We start from the raw sequence: 23404 nt of genomic DNA, 5'->3' as shown, positions 1-23404 counted from the left end.
TGTCGATGCAGGGGACGCGGGTTCGTGCCCCGGTCCGGGAAGATCCCACGTGCCGCGGAGCAGCTGGGCCCGTGAGCCATGGCCGCTGAGCCTGCGCGTCCGGAGCCTGTGCTCCGCAATGGGAGAGGCCACAACAGTGAGAGGCCCACGTACCGCAAAAAAAAAAAAAAAAAAATCACTCTGGCTGCAACACAGAGAATGGTGAGTTTCTCCAGGGAAACCAGCCAGGAGGCTGCTGCAGTGTGAAGATGAAAAGATGGTGGTGGCTGGGAGTGTGGTGGTGGCAGTGGGGGTGGAAGGAGAATCGACCCCCTACCACTCCACTCCTAGCCCCAGGCTCTCCTCAGCCCCATCCTGGATTGCCTTTGTACTGTCTTAAGACTTGCCTTGATCCTCTGTATGCCTACTTAGCTGGGGATTTACAAGAGAAAGAAGAATACATTCTGGATGTTGGTTCTTTCTGAACCTTGTCTCTTCCATTCTTTACCAGGGGCTACAGACCTGAGCTAAGGTGGGTGCTTTAATTGGGTGGGTCTTGTGTTTGAGTACAGTTGTCCCTTGGTATCTGCGGGACATTGGTTCCAGAAGCCCACAAAGATACCACGATCCGTGAATGCTCAAGTCTCATATAAAATGGCGTAGTATTTGCATGTAACCTATGCGAATTCGCCCATGTATTTTACATCATCTCTATATTACTTATAATACCTAATACAATGTGATTGCTATGTAAATAGGTATAAATACAATGTGAATCCTATGTAAATGGTTGCCAGCATGCAGCAGATTTAAGTTTTGCTTTTTGGAGCTTTCTGTAATTTTTTCCTCAAATGTTTTTGATCTGAGGTTGCTTGAATCCACACATGCAGAACCCGTGGATACGGAGGGCTGACTGTATAGACAGATGAGCATGGCATGTTAATCACTTGCAAAAGCTTCCTATAAAGGACGATATGATATTGATAAGTGCTGGGCATATCTTCTCAAGGATTCCTAGCATTGATTTTTTTCCCCCCTACTAAACCTCCAGAAAACTAACCCAAGCCACAATATGAATGGAACAATAGTTTGTTCTCAGATGAACGGGACTGCTGTAGTGGAGTTTCCTGATATTCTCTACGTAGTTAGGTTCTCAAAAAGGGACTCCTTTCCCTCTTTCTGCTTGAATGATTGTTAGCTCAGGGGAGGGAGGTTTTGTCTGAAGCTGGGGGCATTGTGGTGCATGGTTCCATTTTGTCCATTTTGAATCCCCACTGTCACATTCTGTAGTGACTTGGAGTGTGGTTAGTGAAGGGCTCAGTAGGCTTGAAGCAGTTGGTAAACAGCATTTTTCTTCAGGGCCTGCTTATTTGCATTTTTATTTTCTGTTTTGTTTTTTCCCCTCAATACTCAGCACAACAAGGTCACAGCAGTATTCCTGATAATAAGATCTGGAATTAAAGAGTTCTGTTTTATTTGAGGCTGAGAGAAGTAGTTGTTTGTTTTGTCCTAACCACTTGGTAGATAGCTGTGCATTATGTGCCAATTTTCCCTGCTGTCTAAGCTCTGACCTTGTTGCAGGTTAGACGTATTCAGAAGCTTCATTGCTCTTGTGACTTAAAGGAGTTACTTAATGCTTTTAATCACTTGCTCACTAAAACCCTTCCATTGGAAGAAGGTGACTGAATTGATATTTCAATTGCAGAAGTTTAAAAATCCGGAGTATCCAAAAGTCCCATTGAGTCTAAGACATGGAGTGAAAGAGTTTTGCCATATTAGAAGCTGAAGAAAGCTGTAGGACATTCTAATATATATCTTCAATAAAAATTCTTTGGGGGGGGATATAAACATTTGACAAATGCAGGAAGTTCTATGATCTTTGTGAGTTTCCGTAATGTGTCATTGTGGGCCACCTGTTTTGCTGTGGTAGAATTAAAATACAGTGAGCTGATTTCAGGTTACTACTTTTATTTTGTGTGTTGTCACATTTAATTCAGTATTCCATATTTCTATGAAATGCTTGCTGAAGCTCCTAAGAAACAAGGCCCCCCCAAAAGTTTTTCACTTTTCCATGGAACATAGCTCTTAATCACAAATTCCTTACTATCTGACTAGAAATCCAAATAATAATTGAGCTGTTTCCTTGAAAGATAACTTCTTGTATATTAAGTGTTACTGGGGATCATCAGTAATATATACAGTATGAGTACTTGAGATACCATCTAGGTATCTGTTTAGTACCATTGGCCTATAATTCGTCTACTTAATTCTTTTATAGCACTTTGAAATCACTCTAGGAAGCTAAATGCCGATAAAACCTCATGAGGTAAAAAATGAATACCTTTTAAAAATAATAAATATTAAGAAGGAGATTATTTGTAGGAAGAGATACAGGAATTTAGGAATTACGAGTCATTTCTAATTCTAAAAATTTTAGCAGTTGTTTATTTGAGTAATTTTTAGAACTAAAATTGTAAATGTGGGCTTCCCTGGTGGCGCAGTGGCTGAGAGTCCGCCTGCCGATGCAGGGGACGCGGGTTCATGCCCTGGTCCGGGAAGATCCCACGTGCCGCGGAGCGGCTGGGCCCATGAGCCATGGCCGCTGAGCCTGCGCGTCCGGAGCCTGTGCTCCGCAACGGGAGGGGCCACAGCAGTGAGAGGCCCGCGTACCGCAAAAAAATTTAAAAAAATTAAAAGAAAAATAAAATTGTAAATGTAACATCGATGAAGTCGTTCTAAAGTTTTGCTGTATTAAAAATATGGGCAGTCGATCCTAAATCTAATGGTATGGTATAATATTCTGATTTTGCCTTTATTAAAGTTCAGGTGGAAAATTTTTAGTGTTGAAGATATCTACATAGGAATAAAAAGTTCATTTTGTGTGGGTATATTATCCATTTTCTGTCATAAAATTAGATGTTTGTGAAATATTTTGTTAAAGTATGGTTTGTCAGGTATGGAAAGTTTGAAGCATTTTGGTAGAGAAATATCTTAAGATTAAAGAGGTTTTCCTCAATGAAAGTTAAAATTTATGGCCAAAGTAATTTCACCAGCAACTGAAGGGGTCTGTTAAACTTTTAAAGCTATGTCTGTAATTTTTTTCAACATTTTATTATGAAAAATTTCCAAACAGAAAAATGTCAAAATAATTATACAGTGAACACCCATATACACACCACATATATTTTCCAATTTACATTTTACTGTATTTGCTTTATCACTTATTTGTCCATTTCTCCAGCTTTCTATCAAATGGATATCCTTCTTATTTCTTTATGCATTTCAAAGTTGCAGACATAAGTATATTTCACCCAGAAACACTTCAACATGTATATCATTAGCCAGAGTTCAATATTTATTTGATTCTTTTTAAGATAAAAGTTATATACATTGAAATATATAAATCTTGCATGCCATTTGATGAATTTTGACAAATGCATACGCCTATATGACTGAAGCCCCTATAAAAAATATAGAAAGTGCCCCTTCCCAGTCAATCCTCATATTCATTCCCCAGACACAACCACTGTTCTGATATTATTTTCAGCTATAGATTAGTTTTTTTGTTCTAGAGTTTCACATAAATGGAATCATATATTATGTGTAAGGCTTCTTTCACTTAGCATAGTGTTTTTGAGATTCATCTATGTTGTCCCATTATCAATGGTGCATTCCTTTTTATTGCCGAGTACTATTCCATTGTAAGGATATACCACAGTTTGCTTATCCAGTCTCTTGTTGATGGACATCTGGACTGCTTTCTGGGTTTTGGCTCTTGTGAGTAAAGCTGCTATAAACATTCTCCTAAAAGTCTTTGTATAGATATGTTAGGAATAGAATTGCTGGTGTGCCTGTGATTTAAAAGTGGAATTTAGCTATTGAAAAAAGTGATTTTTAAATCATGCATATCACTGGACTACATTTCATTTTTAATTTACACCTTCTTTTCCATTTCCATTTGCTACCATCCTAGGCCAGGTGATCATATGTCATTTCTAGATTACAACAGTTTAGCTGGTTCTCTTGCCTCTAGTTGCTTCCTCACTTCAATCCATCCAGCACAAGGCTTGCAGGTGAAAACAGTACTCCTTTGTTGAAAGATCTCCAATGGCTTGCTGTTGCCTACTGTGTAGTTTCAGAAGGCCCTCTAATTCTGTTTCCCCCTGGCCTTGTTTCTTATCCCGTCTCAACATAAACCTTATATATGCTCCTTCCTGTTTTTGCCTTTACCGTTTTTGCTTTACTGCTCCAGCCTAGAATATTCGTTCTCTCTTCTCCATCTCCCCAGATTCTTATGGTTCTTAGAGTATAGCTCAGAATTCCGCAACTAGGTTGTGAGCTCCTTGTGGGCAAGGACCATGTCCACTATTTTTTATATTCCAGTGAACACCTATCATAGTGCTATGGACAAAATAGACATTTAGTCAATACTTACTAATTTGATTGTCTCGTACTGATGATTATGTACAAATGAATCTGTTTTTCAGTATGTCTTTTTAATGCCCAGTTAGTAGGTTTTATATTTAAACAACTATTGGATACAATACTTTTAAAAATACTTATTTTTAAATTACAGTGCTATGGTTGAAACTCTATGAAATATGTATAACAATAAGAGAAATGTACTCTAGTATGTATTATAATCATGTTTTAGTAAAACCGTGACTATTTGATACCTCTAGAGGATGAGTCATTTATGATAGGTGTGCCTTCCAGACAGTGGAAGGCTTACTGCCAACCCTGCTCTTGCCATGTTTGATGGATGCTATAAAATGTACTATACATGTTATATACCTGCCCTCGTAAATCAACGTGCTGCATTGTCACTGCAGATGCACATAAAAATGATGTGAGGCTTTGCGCTGAGTGACTTAGTTTATCACTCCATACAATGAATGCTGCTTTATACTGCTGAACTGTATGGGTTGTCTAAGTTCATGGTGACACACTGAGGCCCCTGGGACTACAGTTTTGAGATACAAATGACTGGCTGACTGCTTGCTTACTTGTAGAGCTGAGCTTCTGTCCTCAGTCTTTTGAACTTGAGCTCTCTTCTTCTCAGTTGCCAGTGTATTGCAGCTCTGTATACTATGCAGAGCTGTATAGTATACACTATACCTTCTGTTGCTCACTGCTACTGTAGTTTTCTCCCCTTGACTGCAGGCCCCATCACAGCTGTTTGTGTGCTTTGCTTACCCCTTCCCTCTTATATATAGTCTCTATTTTTTTTTTGCTTCTTCATTATCCTGTCACTCTTTCAGTCTTTGCATTTTATGTGAAGATGCTGTCTCTTTCCATATCCTGGAAGGCAATAAAAGTACTCCTTTCTTTTTGCATGTTGAACTGATTAGAGCATTGGATGCAGTCTTCAGGTGAATTGCCACTTCTCTACCCTGGTCTGTATTGCCAGGTGAATATGGGCTCTTTTTGTACTACCCAACTTTTTGTTTCTGGGCTTGAGATTTTATTGTATAATGTTGGTGTTGGGGATAATGATATTATTATTACCATGTATTACAATATCATAAGGATTTTTTTGTTCCACAGTGTAATTAAGTCTAGAATATAATGTAGCATTTAGCTGTAACTGGTTTTTAACTGTAAAATACCACGTGGCACATTTAAGAACAGTTTTACTTTGGTAATATCATGGTAGTAGAAATGTGGAGAGGGTCATGTGTCATTCTGGTATGACTTTATTTTGTTTACTGCTGAAATAACTCTAAATATTGATATAAGTATGTATACCCTTAATTAATTTTTCTCAACAGTTTACTCATAACACACCTCTTGATTCTTAGGTCCCAAGGAATCCTGATATCCCAAATCCAGCTGTGGCTCAAAGAGAGGAGCAAAAAAAGATTGATGGAGCTGAACCTCTTACACCAGAAGAGACTGAAGAAAAGGAAAAACTTCTCACACAAGTAACATATTTTAAGTGATTGAAATACTTCTAGCCAACGAATAGAAAAAAAGATATTATAAATTACACTTACTTTTTATTGTATGGGCCTGGTACCCTGATTGGACACACCAACACAACTCAGGGCTATTTTGTAAACATACATTTAGACCAAATATCCCTATTTTTTTTAATTCCTTTTATAGAATACACTCTTTTAGAAATACTAAAAAATGTATAAATGCAAAATATAGGTGTCAATTATAAGAAATAAGACATGCATTTTGTCAATTATAATAAAGTCAGTTAATCCACATATGAATCCTGATAGACAGTAATTACTAGCATATTCTTGAAAATTTAAATTTATTTTATTGATTGTGAACTGTCCTCTGAAATTATACTCTACTAATCTTTTATTTATGGAATGATTTCATAATTCTCAAAATGCCTTATATTCTTTCTTGAAAAGAACTTTAATACAATGATGAGAAATTTCTGAAACTATAAAAGGTGCTCATTGTATAGTTAAAAGCTAATAGTTAATAAGTAGGGAACATTTCGATTTGAACAACATATTAATGCTTTCTGGTCATTGTTGCTTTAATGAGTTTTACGAGTGTCATACTTCCAAAATAATCTGTAGAAGATAAAAAGAATTACAGTGCAAAAGATCCTTGGAAAATAATAAAGAAACGTGTACTGTATGATACCACCTTAGTATAGAAAGTAGCCAGCAAGATTTATTTATTCAACAAATTCTTTTGAACAATATGCAAAGCACAGTGCTAGGAAATTTTCCACATTAATTATTGAAAGATAGTTTTTATATTTATATCTTATTTATTATATAGGTCTTTGTTATAACATGTAGTTTTATTGAATGAAGTTTTACAAATTACATTCATAATTTTTGGGCCAAATGCCTGGAAGTCATAAAGTTTTAGCTTGAAAATGTAATTGCAACTGGTTGAATATTAGGACTTACCACAGAATAAAGTAAAACATTTAAATATTCATGATTTTTTTCAAAATTTATTTCCTGAACACAAAAATAAAGTTATGGTCTTAGAATGTTACTTGGCTTGCAGTATATTGTGAATGTACAATATATTGTGAATATACAGTCTCAACTGAGAAATTGCTTTAGTTTGTAATTAGAAACAAAATCAATTTTTTGCCCCTCCTAGTACTTGAAGTCATCTTTAATCACCTTTCTCTACTGCCCTAAATAATTAATCTTTTAAAAAATCATGGGAGTACAAAGGAACAAAATGTGGGGTAATCGAAAATCTTTATCAACTAACACCTAGGGATAGAGTTTTGCTCTGTCAAGGGTATCACATTTATGTGGGTTGGGACTTGAGGAGTGGAAGACAAAAATTTGATCTTGTGACTTCAAATAAATACCAAAGAGACTTAAAACACTGATTGGTCGAACTGTTCTATCTTTTAGGAAAGAAATTGAGCAGGCCCAATAACATTCTGTTTATCGAATCCTATTTTTGAATATAATTTTGAACAGAAATTATTTGTTCACAGTAGTTTGGAATGATGTAAAGAGCTACAAAAATTTTTCTTCAGTCTTTTTCCTTCATGTATTTTTTTGATTTAATGCATACACATTTTTTCTTAATTTACATGGGAATAAGTCTGTGAAAAAAATGAAGTACTGGAATATCCAGGACTTCAGCATTTATATTAGTATTTTAATTTTAATGCATTTGTATTTTAATGTAGTAGGCATCTATAAAATACGGAGTTAAAAACTACACAATATCTTGGAGCTATAAATCGTTTTTAGTACTTGGAGGGAAGTATATTCTCTTCATGATAGAAAAGCAGTTATTAGTAACATTAACCCAACTTTTGATTCCAACATAAAAAACCTGGGATTTTATAAGAAGGAAAATTTTAAGCCTTTTGAACTGTTTTTAATGTATCATTGTATAGAACTGAATAGAACAATGTTTGGATTGGTTGATTTAACCTCTATTGATGATGCTTAATTTTTTGTTCACAGGGATTCACAAACTGGACTAAGCGAGATTTTAATCAGTTTATTAAAGCTAATGAGAAGTATGGAAGAGATGACATTGATAATATAGCTCGAGAGGTGGAGGGCAAATCCCCTGAGGAGGTCATGGAGTATTCAGGTTTGTATACAACTACAAAAATGGTGTTTAATTGTAACCTTATGCATTTCTTTAGTGTCAATTTAATTTTACCTTTGTTCAGAGACCTTTAGACTTTTATGAATAAACTGTAAGTGAAAGTATAAAATATAATTGTATTTCTATGAAAAGATTATAAGATTTATCAAAACAAATTGCTGTGGTCCCTACTAGTTAGCTAATAGAGCCAAGTATAGCACTGATAAAACAAGGGTAGCTATTGGATGAGCACTGGCAAAATGCCTACTTTCCCACGTCTGGAATTTGATCATCTTCTGGGCAAGTCAAGTCTAAGGCTTCAGTTTCAGCAGATGGAATTAGTGTCTTTCTAGGTTGTTCTTGAAGTAGAGAATTCCTATAAGGTCCTTTTAGATCCTCAAACACTCTCAGGGTTCTAGTTTGCTCCAGGCAAGTTATGTGTGGATTCTGCTAACTCCAGGCAAGCTGGAGTAGATCTGAAAAGACTGCTTGAATAAACCTGTTGATTGGTCCTAGAATCAGTTCCTTCTCTTACTTAGCTGTGTCTTTGGTCTTGACCAGAACTAGATTAGGTGCTGAAGCATATGGAGTTAATATTGATTTCCGTGTCACAGTGCATCCAACCTCAGGCTTCTGAAAAGAAATCTTATTAAAATAGGTAAATATGTCTAGTAAATTTTCTTTATGTAGAAGAACATAGGAAGTTTCTAAAATCCAATTAGATTGAGCTCTCAAATTTAGTCTGAATATCAGCTGTATAGAATCTAGGGCATTTTTTCCCCCATAGAAACAATGTTACAAAGTAGGTTTAGGTTTCTGAGCTAGCCTCTCAAAGCCTATTTAGCCTAACAACTGAAATTCTGCATTTTTGCCATGAAAAATAGTAGGGAGGAAACATTGAAATACTACTAAATAGACCAAAGATTAATATAGATTAGGCACAATTTTTAATTTATTTATAGTGCTAATGCTTGAATAAATCCATGTTTAATTAGAGAACACTTTTTTTTCTTTTGGAAATCTGAAAGGGTCTTCTGGTGATTGCCAGGGACTTGAGAGATGGATTATGTTTGAGTTTTTATTTCGTGTAGTATAACATCAAGTCTATGAACATCCTTTACTTTGATAACAGTATAACATTACTACTACCCTTAAAATTTACCACATAAGTTTAGGACATTTGGGGGCTTAAAGAGGGGAAAAATAGAGGAGAGAGAGAAATTTTAGCAGCAAGAGTTGAATGAAAGGAGTATAAAAGGATATGTGCAGAGAGATTTTCTGAAGTAGAATTTTCTTCAAAAGTTAGGAAGGGGGATAACATCAGTGTGTATGAAATTGCAAGAAAAAAATGATTTAAAAAGATATCACGTCGGGACTTCCATGGTGGTCCAGTGGCTAAGACTCCGTGCTCTCAGTGCAGGGGGTCTGGGTTCGATCCCTGGTCAGGGAGCTAGATCCCACGTGCCGCAACTAAGACCTGGCGCAGCCAAATGAATAAATAAATATTTTTAAAAAGAGCTTATTTAAAAAAAATACCATGTCAGATGTTCCCTCAAATTGACAGCAAGCCAGGTAGCATGACTAGCTCAGGGCAGCTTAATTGGGACCAAGTCAGAGGATGGGGAGATTTGAATGAATTTATGTAGTTGGTTGCAATAAAAGATGAAATGTGTACAGTTGGCTGTTTGTGGTATCTTATACATAGTAGGCGTTTAAATTGTGTTGAATGAATAAGTGAGAGAATGAATAAATGAATACAGGTGCTTATAAAAATCAGAGTACTGACATTCCTTTCTTGATAGACTCTAAAAATGAAAAAATTTGAGAATGTAGAATATGCCATTAGAGGGCCTCTCACTGAAGTCATAAGATGTGACGTTAATGCAGCCAGATCATTTAGCTCATTTATAAAATTTGGGTGACTTGGCTTTCCTTTTTTTTTTTTTTTTTTAAAGAGAAAAGGCTATTCCAAGTAAGTTTAAAAAACAAGCTATATGTCACTGGAAATACTGTAAGAATAGTGAGTGGTTCCAAAAGCGAAGTAACAGTTTCAGTAGAAATTGCTGCTTTACAGGAAGTTTGATTGACCTGTTGATAATAGTTTCGTTTTTATTTTTGCTTGCTAGGAAACTATGTTCTCTAAGTTTATATGACCACCCTGTCTTCTGTTTCACTTTATGTGTTTGGTGCCTTCTATATAATGTTTGAATAAAAGCATATCTTAAATCAGTATCTGTAGTAATATCTTTTGAAATTCTGGTCATCTGGGATGGATAATTAAAAACTTCGTAATATTTCATGAAAGGAAAATCACTAACCTAAAACCTCCTTGTTGAGGTCTTACTTTTAAATGGAAGGAGGTATTTAATACCGCTCATTTATTACACCTTAGGAGTATTTAATAATTGAACGCATATATACAGATGAATTTGAATCTTAATTATAAACAGTGTAAGTTCACTGTATCCTTTCCTGCTAATTCTTCATTCTACAGTCCCTTGGATTCACTTACTTAAGATGATAGAATTGTAAAGTAATAACTCTGTTTTTCAGCTGTATTTTGGGAACGTTGCAATGAATTACAGGACATTGAGAAAATTATGGCTCAAATTGAACGTGGAGAAGCAAGAATTCAACGAAGGATCAGTATCAAGAAAGCCCTGGATGCCAAAGTAGTATATTTCATAATTGTCAAATTACCAATAGATTGTTTTAATTGATTAAATGGTGATTAGCTTTGACTTATTATTATGGCACATTTAGTCAAAAGCACTATTTTGTTTAAATCTACAGATTGCAAGATACAAGGCTCCATTTCATCAGTTACGTATTCAGTATGGAACCAGCAAAGGAAAGAACTATACTGAGGAAGAAGATAGATTCTTGATTTGTATGTTACACAAAATGGGCTTTGATAGAGAAAACGTGTATGAAGAATTAAGACAGTGTGTTCGGAATGCTCCTCAGTTTAGATTTGACTGGTTTATCAAGTCTAGAACTGCCATGGTACGTATTCCTTTCTTACTTATTTCCTCCAACTTTTTCTTTTGAAAAATTTCAAATATCATACATCCTTTACTTAGATTCTCTAATTCTTAACATTTTGCCACGCTGGCTTTCTCCTCTCACTAGTATATGTGTGTATATACTTATACATACATACATGGCATCTATCTATACATATAGAATCTATATATTGTATTCAGAAATACAGATCTGTGTTTTATATTCGTTAATCTATATACAGATCTATATTTCTGAACCATTTGAAAGTAAGTCACAGACATCATGAGTGTTCACCTCTAAATACTTCAGCATTTATCTCCTAAATATAAAAATAATATTTTCCTACATGAGCACAGTACCATCATCCTACCTGAAAATGTTAACGTTGATTCAGTAATGTCATCTAGTATACAGTCCATGTACAAAATTTTCCAGTTGTCCCGAAAGTGTCTCTCATAGCTGTTTTTTTAAATTGATGAGCCAGTCAGGGTTCACATATTGCATTTGGTTGAGTCTCTTTAGTCTCTTCAGTCTACAGCTTTTTGTTTTTCATGACAATGACTTTTTTAAGGTACCCAGACTCATTTTGTAGAATGCCCAACATGTATCTCATTGTTTGCTCACTGTTAGATTTAGGTTAAGCATTTTCGGCAGGAATGCTGCCTAAGTGATGTGTATTTCTCATTGCATCACATCAGGCGGCTCATTATGTCAGGTTGTCACATTCTTGGTGATGCTGAGTTTGATTACTTGGTTAATATGGTGACCATCAGAGCTCTTCACTTTAAAGGTAGTTTCCCCTTTGTCATGAGGCAGGTGATACTTGAGACTGTGTGAATAACTTAAGGATTTATTTTTAATGAGAAGGAATTGTTGCCTAAGTAGAGTTTTTTTTTGTTTGTTTGTTTTTTTGCGGTACGCGGGCCTCTCACTGTTGGGGCCTCTCCCGTTGCGGAGCACAGGCTCCGGACGCGCAGGCCCAGCGGCCATGGCCCACGGGCCCAGCCGCTCTGCGGCATGCGGGATCCTCCCGGACCGGGGCACGAACCCATGTCCCCCGCATCGGCAGGCGGACTCTCAACCACCGCGCCACCAGGGAAGCCCTAAGTAGAGTTTTTATAAGAATATTATGAGACAGAATAATTAAGAAGAGATTTTGTTTTAGCTTCATGCAATTTACTGTTACTTTCTAACATGAATTGTGTTCCTGTTAAATCCTAGTGCTGCTTAGCAGTGTTCTTGCTGATATTGAAATAAATGCCACATGTTTTTAATGTTGGCATCGTCAGTCTTTTGTTAGCCGAGGTAATTAAGACAAAAGTAGATTCATACAGCCTAAACATTAAAAGTAACCGGAAACTAACAATCTAAACAGTGAGCATTTTTCTTTAGTTTCTGTCTATCGTAAATGTTTTCTTGGCCGAAAGTTCATAGGGGTGTGAAGCAATGCTGAACATTTTGTTTGACCCATTTTATATTTTCAGTTCAAGTTGAAAAAAGAAAATAAAAATCTGAGTTGCTATATTGAAGATGTTAATTTTGGTGGATGCTTTATAAGATCAGATATTTCTTAAAATTTTAACACAAATTTAGAGGGTTCCTGGATTGTTATTAGAATGTGTCTGTCAAGTTGATGGAATACATAGTGCTGGGAGAGGTAGCAAATACTTTGGATCAAGCCAGAATCCAAAAGGAACTAGAGAAATTGGAATGATGGATTGATTGAATCTCCCTTGCAGCATGACAACTGTAGGGATGAATGTAAAGTGCTATACTTGTACAAAAGAATAGGAAGAGGTGTATATGTTAATAAGATACAGTAGGAAGAATTGAGAAAAGAATAAAAAAGATAGGAATTAATCTGTAGCATGAAGGGCTGAGGTTGGATGTAGGGAAGAGTTGTTTGACAGGGTTCTTTGGATGGTTGAAATAGATTACTGAAGAACAGTGTTAATAGCTTTCTGTTAGCTTTGAAAATGAGATTCTATTTTGACAGTCTGAAGACTTTGGCAGTGAGCTAGTTGGCCTTTTAAGGTGCCTTCTAGCTCGGTGCATCTATGACCATGTTTAGCAGAGAACTCCTTTCAAAAGCCATGCATTTAAAACTTTTAGCCATTTGGGGTTTTATGCGTGTAATGATCTAATTTAGAGTGGCATCAGCAGCTTGTAAAAGACAAATGCCCACCTGCATTTGTTGATGAATCATGTTTTCGATCATACATGCCCTTTTATGTGATGGAACATTTGCTGAATTTTGAGTATTATTTCAGTGATAGTTTACTAATTTTTTAAAAGGTTGAGTTTAATGCTGTTTTCAGTTTCTGGAAACATTAAACTAAAGCAGTCGGATGAAACAGATTCAAAAGAGCAAGGAAAATCTTATATTATTTGTAATACGAACATGACTGTAGAACCACATACATAGCCTTATGTCATTTTCCGTGAAGAAACCCAGTGTATTATTAACAACCACTAGATGTCTCTGAACTCCCTTGTAAAGAATCTTTTCTTCCATCTTTCAACAAAACATTTATCTCTTTCTTTACCAAGAGGTTTAAATATCTAATGTCTGTTTTCCAAAGAGTGGATATTAACTACATACGTGATTGAAAAATGAAACTTTTATTTTGTCTGTTAAAAATGAAGACAATTCTGTCCTTAATTATGTTCTGGAAGGTGGAATTTATGATTTGTAAAGAATCTTTAAAAACATATAGTAGTTTCTTTCATATTAAATATTTTAGTCCAGAGTTTTTGTTAACTTTTCTACTATATTATTTCCCTCCTAGTTAATGGATAATTTTTGCTTATATTTCTGGATTTAGAATATAAGTAATATATTTTAAAATATGCATGAATATATTTAGATCATCTTTTTGGAATGTTTCATGATAATAAAAATCATTAGGGAATTAAAGAAATGGATTACTATTATTTCTAGATGATCTCTTTTCCCCTCATTTTAAATAATTGATCTTGTATAGTGAATCACATTCACAATCTAGGAAGTGAAACTTCCCCCTTGAAAGAGGCATTTGTGATTTCCAAAATTAAAATAATTTGCTTCATTGAAAAACCCCATCTTAGAAATAGCAGGGGATGTAATTTGATTCATTATATGAGTGTATCACTGTGTTCAAATTAAAATTTTATTAATGATTAAACTTTAAACTTAGCTTACTAAAGAAGCTATCTTTCAAAACATAATCTTGCTTAAAGATGACTCTTTCCCAGTGACACCAATAAATAGTGTGAAATACTTAGGGGAAAAAAAAGAAACCTTGGTAGTTATATTTTATTCAGAGATCTCAAAGTACTGAATTCATGGCTTCTGACTCAACAGTCTTAAAGTACTTAAAGGCATGAACCTCCACTTCTAAATATGCCGCATTTTGAAAGCCTTCAGCTAAAGGTTGAAAATTTCTTTGAGGCTCTTCTCCATTTAAAAATGCTGGCTATACAAAAGAGAAAATGAGTTTTAGTTCTGTTTCTCTGTGCTAAAAAGACTGTGATTTCTTTCTCTGAGAACCTGTGTGGTCTTTAAGTAAGTAATCAGTCTCTATTGAACTACATAAACAAGTAGGAAGGATATGATCAATTTAGATTTTTAAGCTCAGAGTACATGAATTGCCCTACCATGTCCTTCTAAGAAAAAAGTGTATTATAATGAGGTCTTAGTCTTAGGACATTTAAAAACTATCAGAATTAAAAGGACCTTTGCCAGATGACTGTAAGAGGAAAAGATAATACTTTGTATTTATATACTACCTTTTATATATAAGGTTGCCAATCCCTTTACCAACATTAGCTCATTAATTCCTTTTAGGGAATGAATGTCAGGGCATTATCTCTGTTCATTTAGTGACAGACTAACGTGACTGGGAGATTTGAAAAGAATCTGAGAATTCTAAAATATCTAGCACATTAGTTTACTGGAAAGGACATATTGAAAGTATCCAAAGTTTAATCAGTAATTCTTTGGACCTGCTTAGGTTCTTTTAAGTACTTAAAGGAGAAAAAGCAGAATTTCGCTCTCTGAAATAAAGAACATTTCTTGATATAGCCACTATGCTTCCTCCGCAGGGTTGCTTTGACTCTTAATTTTAGTTTAAAAATATTCTTACTTTTTAGCCTCTAGGAAGCTTTTTTCTTTCCTCTCCTGGCCTCGCAAGAAGCTCCGTGTGCATAGCCCGTGGCCATGGACTCTAGAGTTGAATCAGAGTATTAGTAATTAGTTATTACAATTACCCTGCCTTTTGTAGTAGTTTAAATGAATTTTTGGGGTAGTATCTCAGAGAGAGAATCACACACTGTTGTATACAATGTAATAAAAATTTCACGTTATTGCTGTTTGTTTTCAAATCACAGCTTTATTATTAATTAAAGTGTTCCTTATTTAAAATTAAGAACATGACATTCCTCATCAGAATTGTAGGAGAAAAAATACTATTTAGAAAATATTGCTATAGCTCTTTATTAGCTTGCTTCCCTTTTTATAGGTTTATCATTGATAGTAAATGTTAACTAAATTATTAGTTCAGCACACGATATTTGATAAATTATCTGTCCAGTCAGAGAAGGATTTTCTTTCTAGATACTTTAGAAAAACAAAAGTCAAATTAAAAACTTTCCAAACTGTTTTATAGTCACAATAACACTTTTGTTTGTTGCTTATGCAGTACAGCCTAGGAAATTTTATGAAGAAGCCACTCATGATTTTTAATTTTGTGTATTAGTGCTTAATTGTGTGATAACAGCTAATATTGATTTCTTAGAGCATTACATTCTTAATGAAATGTGAGGATATGAATTAATACATTATTCACAAAATTGGTAAAATGTAAAATTAATGATGGGTTCTTCTTGACTGTAGAATTATGAAAATATTAAAATATATTTATGCTTATAGGGATACATTGTTTCCTAATGTGCTTGAAAGACTAAAATGTCCCTTTCAGCCTTAATTTTCAGAAAGGTCCTGTATAGAGGTATGTACAGAAGGGGTTGTGTTTAACTTTGCCTTGAGGGTTAGGTCAGAGGAATGGCTTCATAGAAGAGGTCCTTCTTGGAACTGAGTCTTGAATGACCAGGAAGGAGTTGGCCCTGGGACTGTGGAAACAGCATGTGCAAAGGTAGAAACAAGCACAGCACATTAAGAAACTGCAAGTAGGTTGTGCTGGAGTGTGAGTAGGGAAGTTCTGGAAGATGAGGAAGGAGCTGGCAGGGAAATTACGAAGAGCCCTGTCCTTGGTATTGAACTTTGGTCATCATTCTATAGGAAATGGGGAGTCATTGAAAGATTTTAACAGGGCAGTGACATGGTCAGATTTACATTTTAGAAATACTGTTCTGTGGAAATGGGCAAATGTCTACCTCAACTACCATATAGGCTGACGATTCCCCAATTTATATCTCTGTCTTTTCTCTGTTCCTCCTCTTTTTTTACTTCCCTTGGCTATTATAGCACCATCTGCCCCAGAGTCATTTTTTACTACTGCTCTCTTAGCTATCAGGTGCAAATGGTTACACCTAAAAGTACCAGCATAACCCTTGCACAAAGTAGGCATTCAGTGAATAAATGAGCATGGAACTTTCGTACTTCAGTTTGCTTCTATCTCATAGACCCCTACAGTTGGATCAGATTTGGATAGAATGTGAAGAAATGTAGCAACGGGTTTGAGTTCTTTTTTCTTTTCCTTTCCTTTCTTTTATTTTCATCTACCTTTTTCTAATGATAGACTTTACTTGGCTGTAATCCCTGCAGCTTTTGTTTGAGTAGCCGGTTGTAAATATCATGTGTTTTATTAGTAACTATAGTGGTTGATTTAAGACTGAGTTGTTCCGACAATCTGAAATACGATACATGCACTAACAGGAGTTTGTTTTATGTATTTATGTATTGTGAAGAGGTGATGTGACATTTTACAAATAGCAATGTTTAAGTAGCAGCAGTTAGGTAAGACTATCATAACATTTGATACTTGTTTAAGAAATATAGGATATATTTCTTAATTATTATTATTAGAATATATAACTCCCATCTAACTACCAGTGTGCATGGGCCCTGAGATTTTAGTATAGAATGCCATTGCTTTTTGTTAGTATGATAGAGGTTCCAAAGTGACAAAGAACCTAGGAAATATACCATAGAATGTATAGTTGAGGGTATCAGTTCCCAAAGGTAAAGTATAGGGAGTTTATAAAAGAGCAGAGGAGAAACAAACACCCATTTTGTCTTACTAAGAACTGTAGAAGAAGATTCTGACTTTATAGAACCACCTACCAATTTAGATGTGCAGATGTGGAGTGCAATTTATTTATTTATTTTTTTGCTTTTGCTCATTCACCTGCTTTTGACTTTGAACCATAACGGGCAGCGACCTTCTGTCATTCAGACTTAGGCAGGCTTAGTGTCTAGGATTTTAGTACATAGGAAACGTAATGTGGAGTCTCTTTAATCTCTTTCAATAAGTCACTTCAAGTCTACTGATGCTTTCTGTGCCTTTTGAATTGATGCTTTGAAGCTGGGTATTGGGGCAGAGGATGTTTGAACTTGGTGCCTGGCGTGATTGATATTCACCGCACAGTACAGGGCAGCGCCACTTACTGCAAACATCCCATTATTTATTAAATAAAGGCAGAGATACATATCCTAGTATTCAAAAGTTGAAACTTGGGTGACTTTACATTGAATGGAATTATAAACTATTAAAAAGATACGGAAAACCAAGGCAGACAGTTTGTTTAAAGTCAATCTAAAGACTAGTTTAAAACAGGGCTTGGCAAACTGCAGCCCTTTACCTGTTTTTGTACGGCCTGCAAGCCAAGAATGATTTTTACATTTTCAAATGGTTGAAAGAAAATCAAAAGAAGACTGTCTTGTGACATGTGAAAATTATACAAAATTCAGATTTTAGCATCTGTAAAGTTTTATGGGAACCCAGCCACACGCATTCGCTTATGCATCGTTTATGGCTGCTTTCATGCTGCAATGGCAGAGCTGAGCGGTCGTGACAGAGACCATGTGGTCTACAAAGCTGACAGTATTTACTGTTTGGCTCTTCACGGAAAGGATGTGCTGACCCGTGGTTTAAAAGAATGTGTAAGAAAGGTGGAAGGAAAGAAATAATATAACCAAGGGTAGACATAAGTGTTATACAGTCCTTCAAGAAAAGTGTTAAATGAAGGATGGGTAAAGGGGGAGGCTATTTGGCCTAAAAGAGGGATTGTCTGGCAGGTCTGGTGGTAATTGCAGTGATTGTGATGGAGCCATGAGAGCTGCCTTGTAATATTTGAAAGATTGTCATACAGAAGAGGGAATCAGCTTGTTCAATTTGACTACAAAATCAGCTTGTTCAATTTGCATAAGGGAACATTTTTAACTTGTCCGAAGGTGGGATAGACAGCTTTGGGAGGTAGTGAGTACCCCATCATTGGGAGAATTCAGACAAGCTGAATAGCTAATTAGTAAGGACCTAGTAGAAGGGATTCAGCATCAACCTGAATAATTTTTAAAGGTCCTTTCCAATCTTGAGAGTCAGTAATTTTATGAGCTCCCACTATTGAGACTCTGTATCAAGGGAAGATTTCGGAGTGCAAAATACACCTTTGATTACATGACGACTCCTGCTCAACAATCATCAGTGAGATCCTTTTGTCAACTGAATTAAGTAAAATTGCTTAGTTCTTTGTTTTTAGCTTCTAGGTTCTTTGTATTTTGACTCAAACTTAGTCTTATCTATCACTCTTACCCTGCACAGCATTTCCCAAGTTGGTTTCTACCAAACATTGTTCCAGGATTTGCAAATACGGTAAGTCCCTTACATACGAACGAGTTCCATTCCGAGAGTGCGATCGTAAGTCCAATTTCTTTGTTAGGTCCAACAAAGTTAGCCTAGGTACCCAACTAACACAATCGGCTATATAGTACTACTGTAATAGGTTTATAATACTTTTCACACAAATAATACATAAAAAATAGAAAAAATCAAACATTTTAATCTCACAGTAGAGTACCTTGAAAAGGACAGTAGTCCAGTACAACAGCTGGCATCCAGGGGCTGGCATCGAGTGAACAGGCAAGAAGAGTTACTGACTGTAGGAGGGAGAGGAGGTGGGAGATGGTAGAGCTGAAGGATCATCAGCAGTAGGAGATGGAGGGCAAGCTGCAAGATGGAACGCAAGTTCGCATCTTTGAAAGTTCTCGGTTTGTATGTAGGGGCCTTACTGTATACAATATGCAGAACAGGGTTCTGTGTTCAAATAAATTTGGGAAATGGCTGATACTGAATCCTGCCTGTGACACTTCCAATCTACATTAGAATGCTAAAAGCTCTGAGAAGTCCTGCCATGAAGAAATATGTTTAACCTTTTAAAAATCTAGCATTTCCTGCGCATGTGTGAACACAAAGTACTTTTTTTTCCTTTGGCCACAGCTATTAGCACTGCAGAACAGTTTCCCATTTGCCATTTTCCTACTCTCTTCTGTTGTCTTTATTGTTTTTGTATCTCCTCTCTTCCTCTTGTGTGCTATTTTTCTCCCTCCAATTTCATTCCTAAATCCAGCATGGGGAAATCGTGAGAGAAAGAGATAATTAGACTACAGAATTGTGGAAACAGTTTGAGAGCACATGAACCACTCCCTGTAATCCGAGGAAAATAGGAAGATTAAAAAGGTACAAGAATCTAGGGGGATATGTATGTGAAAGGCGAAATTACATGAGATAAAAGTGTTTGACATCATGAAATCTCTCATAGTCATTTCATAGTCACTTAGTTATTCAAAACATGAATCACTATTTTATTGGTAATCTGGCCTCCTTGTAATTTCTGGTGTTAGCTCGTGTTCTGTTTATGATACCATCTGTTTAGTTAGGCAGTCTTCAAGCATGTGAATAAAAGATGGGGTTGGTATCTTTAGAGAAAGTGGCATTACCTATGCTAGGAAGGTAACGTCCAGACTCACTCATTCCTTGGTGCCTTTCTCCAGAGAGTTAGATTATTTTTCTGTCTGTAGTTAGTGACAGGTTAAAAGGAATGAAGGTAATAAGAACTTATTATACAGTCGATTTATAATCATTTTGAAATATTCTACTTCACTGCATATGAGACTGTCTCAAAAGTGTTGGTTTTTTTCTGAATCACCCATTATGAACCATGAATATGTATCTAAAGATATCTGCAGTCACAGGCAACTATTACTTAGAATAATAATAGCCAGAGGGTATAGCTTAATGATTCAAGAATCAGCTTCACATAAAGACTCTATCTAGTCTCCCTAGAAACCAACAATCAAATCTCATCGGGGTCAACTTAGCCCTTTCCATAATAGATAAATTGAATAACATGCTGTTTAATTTGTATGTGTGTTACTGAATGAAGCTGTGGAGAGTGCTTGGTCTGCATATTAAAGATACCACTATTGTTTTGGTAAGTAAGGAAAATTCCAGTGTTATTTTTCCTAAATTATTTAACCTTGGGTAATTGAGGATGCACAAGAAACATGAATGTACCAGTGTTTTGTAAGGTTATTTTTAATAGTCAAACAATAATTTGTTAATGAAGAATTTTTTTCTGGCTAGACTATCTTTGGTTTTCTGCCTTCTTCTGGGCTTGAATTTTACAGAGTAGAAAATGCTTGAATAGTTGATAATATTTCTGTATGCCATTTTTCTAGCTTTTATTTGGAAAGATAAAACTGTATTTAAAAAATTTGCCATTTCTTAAAAATGTTAGATTGCCTAAGGCCTAAATGTTCATTGCAGAAAATTTAGAAAATACATGCTAGTATAAAGAAGAAAATAAAAGTTACCATTGCTCCTACTTTCAGAAATAGCTGCTGTTAACCACTAGTAACACTGTATGTAGTTAGTACTCTCTCAGATATTTCTGCTGTGTATATACATATATAGTAAGTTGTGTATATATGTATATGGTAATTGACAAAGTACCCAAAATTTAGTTCCCAGTATTTCTCTACTAAAAATGGCACTGCTCTAAATATTCTTCTGTAAATCTTTGTATACGTCTCTTATTGCCTTACATTAAGCATCTGGGAGTGGAATTGTTCATTCAAAGAGTATGAAATTTTTAAGATGTATCATCGATATTCCCAAATTGCTCTCTAGAAAGATATTATTTTAGTCTGCTTGGGCTGCCATAACACAGTACTGTAGATGGGGTGGCTTAAACAAATTTCTCATGGCTTTGGAGACTGGAAGTCCAAGATCAGGGTGCCGGGAGGATTGGTTTCTGGTGAGGCCTTTCTCCCTAGCTTGTAGATGGGGTCGTCTTGCTGTGTCCTCACATGACCCTTTCTGTGTGAGTGGAGAGAGAGAGAGAGAGAAGAGGGATCTCTGGGTGTCTCTTCCTCTTGTAATACCAGACCTATCGGATTAGGGCCCCACCCTTATGACTTCATTTAACCTTAATTACCTCCATAAAGGCCCTCTCTCCAAACACAATCACACTGCGGGGATGTTAAGACTTCAACTTGCAGATTTTGTGGAGGGCACAATTTTTAACTTTGGCATCCCATCATCAATGAATGAGAGCTCCCATTTCATCTTATTGCCAACACCAGATACACACACCACACACACACACACACACACTTGCATGAACGTGTCATTGCTAATTTAATAAATATATCATTGTTTTATTACTTTGCATTTCTTTGAAAAATTTTAATATATGGACATTTTAATTTTTTATGAGTTTTTAAAAATATTTATTTTATTTATTTATTTTTATTAATTTTTTTGGCTGCATCGGGTCTTAGTCACGGCACACAGGATCTTCGTTGAGGCATGCAGGATCTTTTGTTATGGCACGCAGTCTCTTCGTTGCGGTGCTCGGGCTTCTATCTAGTTGCAGCATGCGGGTTTTCTCTCTCTTGTTGTGGTGCGTGGGCTCTGTAGTTTGCGGCACACAGGCTCTCTTGTTGAGGCGCGCAAGCTCAGTAGTTGTGGCACACGGGCTTAGTTGCCCCGCGGCATGTGGGATCTTAGTTCCCCCACCAGGGATGGAACCCGCGTCTCCTGCATTGGAAGGCGATTCTTTACCACTGGACCACCAGGGGAGTCCTATGAGTTTTTTATTCTTGTACTTGGACCATTTTTTAGTTGGAGTTCTTAATTGCCAATAAATCTACATTTTTATTTGAGGGTTTAGCTGCTTTATATTTTATCCGATTTTTTTTTTTAATTTTTCTGCGGTACGCGGGCCTCTCTCTGTTGTGGCCTCTCCCGTTGAGGAGCACAGGCTCCGGGCGTGCAGGGTCAGCGGCCATGGCTCATGGGCCCAGCCGCTCCACGGCATGTGGGATCTTCCCGGACCGGGGCACGAACCACCGTCCCCCGCATCGGCAGGCGGACTCCCAACCACTGCGCCGCCAGGGAACCCCCAGATATTTTTGCTTATACAAAAAAGAAATCATTTTTAAATGTTATTTATCCTTTGATATTAAACTTATTTACCTTTAAAATACAGCAAAGTGTACAGGGTTAATATATATGAGCGTCCATACTAATCATATGTTTAATGCTCATCATATGTTCATAAAAACTGTTTATCGTTTGGATGCATTGACTTGCTGGCAGTGAAATATAGGTAGTGGCAAGGTTAATGCGGAGTCTTTTCAGCTATTGCTTGCTCTGAATTAACAAATGCATCAGTGTTTCCTGAGACGCCCTCCTCAGAACTCTGATCCCACAAGATGTCCTTTGAGAAGGGAGTTCTGCTGTTTGAATAGCTTGGGGAATTGCTTGCTTCTTACATCGCCTACCCTAGTGGTTGACAGTGCTCATTAGGAACTTAAAGGCTATGAGCAGCCCTGTAGAAAAGAAATCTGTTTGACTTTTGTAAACTGAGTACTTCCAAAATGTGCTTTGACAATAGGACATCCTCTTATTTTTTTGTTTATGTGATTTTTGTTAACTTTTTGTTTCAAAATACTTACAGTTCACAGGAAGTTGTAAAGAAATGTACAGGGAGGGCCCATGCACCCTTCACCAAGTTTTCCCAGATGGTAACATATTCCATAAATACAGTACAGTGTCACAACCAGGAAATTGACATTAGTACCATCCACAGAGCTTATTCAGATTTCATTGGTTATAGATGCACTTGTGTGTGTGTGGGGGTGTGTGCGCACACACGTGTGTGTAGTTCAGTGCAGTTTTATCACACATAGATACGTGTAACTAGCACCACTGCAAGACTTCCTTGTGCTAGCTCTTTATAGTCACACCCACTCTCCCCCCTTTCCCTAGCCCCTGGCAACCATTGATATGTTCTCCATTTCTAAACTTCCATTTAAGGATGCTATATAAATGGAACAATATGGTATGTAACCTTTTGAGAT

General features: G+C 36.3%; 1 protein-coding gene across 8 annotated transcripts in view; it reads left to right on the top strand.

Moving 5' to 3' along the window:
- The window catches only part of SMARCA1 (SWI/SNF related, matrix associated, actin dependent regulator of chromatin, subfamily a, member 1), a 69233-nt gene that overhangs the window by 43547 nt on the left and 2282 nt on the right, over positions 1-23404 (top strand). For 7 of the 8 annotated variants that reach the window (XM_029241399.1, XM_029241398.1, XM_029241400.1 and 4 more), the window contains 4 exons: positions 5781-5903; positions 7905-8037; positions 10588-10706; positions 10828-11040. In XM_029241399.1, coding sequence (XP_029097232.1) covers positions 5781-5903; positions 7905-8037; positions 10588-10706; positions 10828-11040 — 588 coding nt within the window. Of the gene's footprint in view, positions 1-5780; positions 5904-7904; positions 8038-10587; positions 10707-10827; positions 11041-23404 lie in introns of those variants that run through there. The other variant, XM_029241405.1, reaches the window with a different exon arrangement.

This window comes from Monodon monoceros, unplaced genomic scaffold (assembly GCF_005190385.1).
Source record: "Monodon monoceros isolate NGI ecotype Baffin Bay Population unplaced genomic scaffold, NGI_Narwhal_1 Super_Scaffold_22, whole genome shotgun sequence".
Lineage (NCBI taxonomy): Eukaryota > Metazoa > Chordata > Mammalia > Artiodactyla > Monodontidae > Monodon > Monodon monoceros.
The sequence above is the reverse complement of the archived record's forward strand: the minus strand, read 5'-3'. Positions and strand labels throughout refer to the sequence as shown.